General features: G+C 55.0%; 1 protein-coding gene across 1 annotated transcript in view; it reads left to right on the top strand.

Moving 5' to 3' along the window:
- The first annotated feature begins 683 nt into the window (after nucleotides 1–683).
- FAM46A (family with sequence similarity 46 member A) overlaps nucleotides 684–714 on the top strand; it is a 6,575-nt gene continuing 6,544 nt past the window's right edge. The window contains exon 1 of the mRNA XM_006773495.2: nucleotides 684–693. Within this exon, the coding sequence (XP_006773558.2) occupies nucleotides 684–693 (10 nt within the window). The remainder of the gene's footprint in view (nucleotides 694–714) is intronic.

Genomic DNA, 714 nt, shown 5'->3' with positions numbered 1-714 from the left:
CTTGCGGGATTTTAGTCACGGTCCTATTTTTGAGGGCCACTTGGTACCCTTTAGGCGTGTTGAGTGTCTCCTCGTGGGGAAAGACTGTGGGCGGGGAACTGCCCATAAGTCAAATGTGTGTAAATACACGCATCTATATTCGCGCGCGCACACACGGGGCCACCGGCCGGGAGCTCAGGGACCGCTGGCTGGCGCGGTGTTGGTTTGAAACCTGGGGAATCTGAAACTGGTTCCCATACACCGAGGCAAGGAGAGGCCCAAAGAAAGAGGCAGACTACTCTAGACTGGTAGGTGGCAGGTTTAACAAGCCAGGGAACTTACATATAAGTCTTGTCTTGAGTGGCCACAAGCAGATCTCCTCCCATGCCCACCAGAGTCTTAAAAGTTTATATAGAGGCCTCAATAGGGTTCAGTCATGTAGACGTCAAGATGGTCTCAACAACATGTTGCTCTCTCAAGTCTTCATCCTTGAAAATGGCTCCCATTGTGGGACCACTGGGCAGAACATACATTTCAAGGATAGGGGAGGCGAGCCGGGGAAGGGGTTCCCTGGGGCAGGGGGCGCGCTCTTTCCTCTTTGGGCGCCTGTGGCCGCCCGCCGCCTGACCGAGCTCCTTCCCCCCACCCCCTTTTTTTTTCCTTTTAGGACTGACCAGGGCCAAGTGGCATTCGGCGGGCACTTCATGGCGGAAGGTGAAGGGTACTTCGCCATGG

This window comes from Myotis davidii, unplaced genomic scaffold (genome assembly GCF_000327345.1).
Source record: "Myotis davidii unplaced genomic scaffold, ASM32734v1 scaffold185, whole genome shotgun sequence".
NCBI lineage: Eukaryota > Metazoa > Chordata > Mammalia > Chiroptera > Vespertilionidae > Myotis > Myotis davidii.
This window is presented reverse-complemented; position numbering and strand designations above follow the sequence as displayed.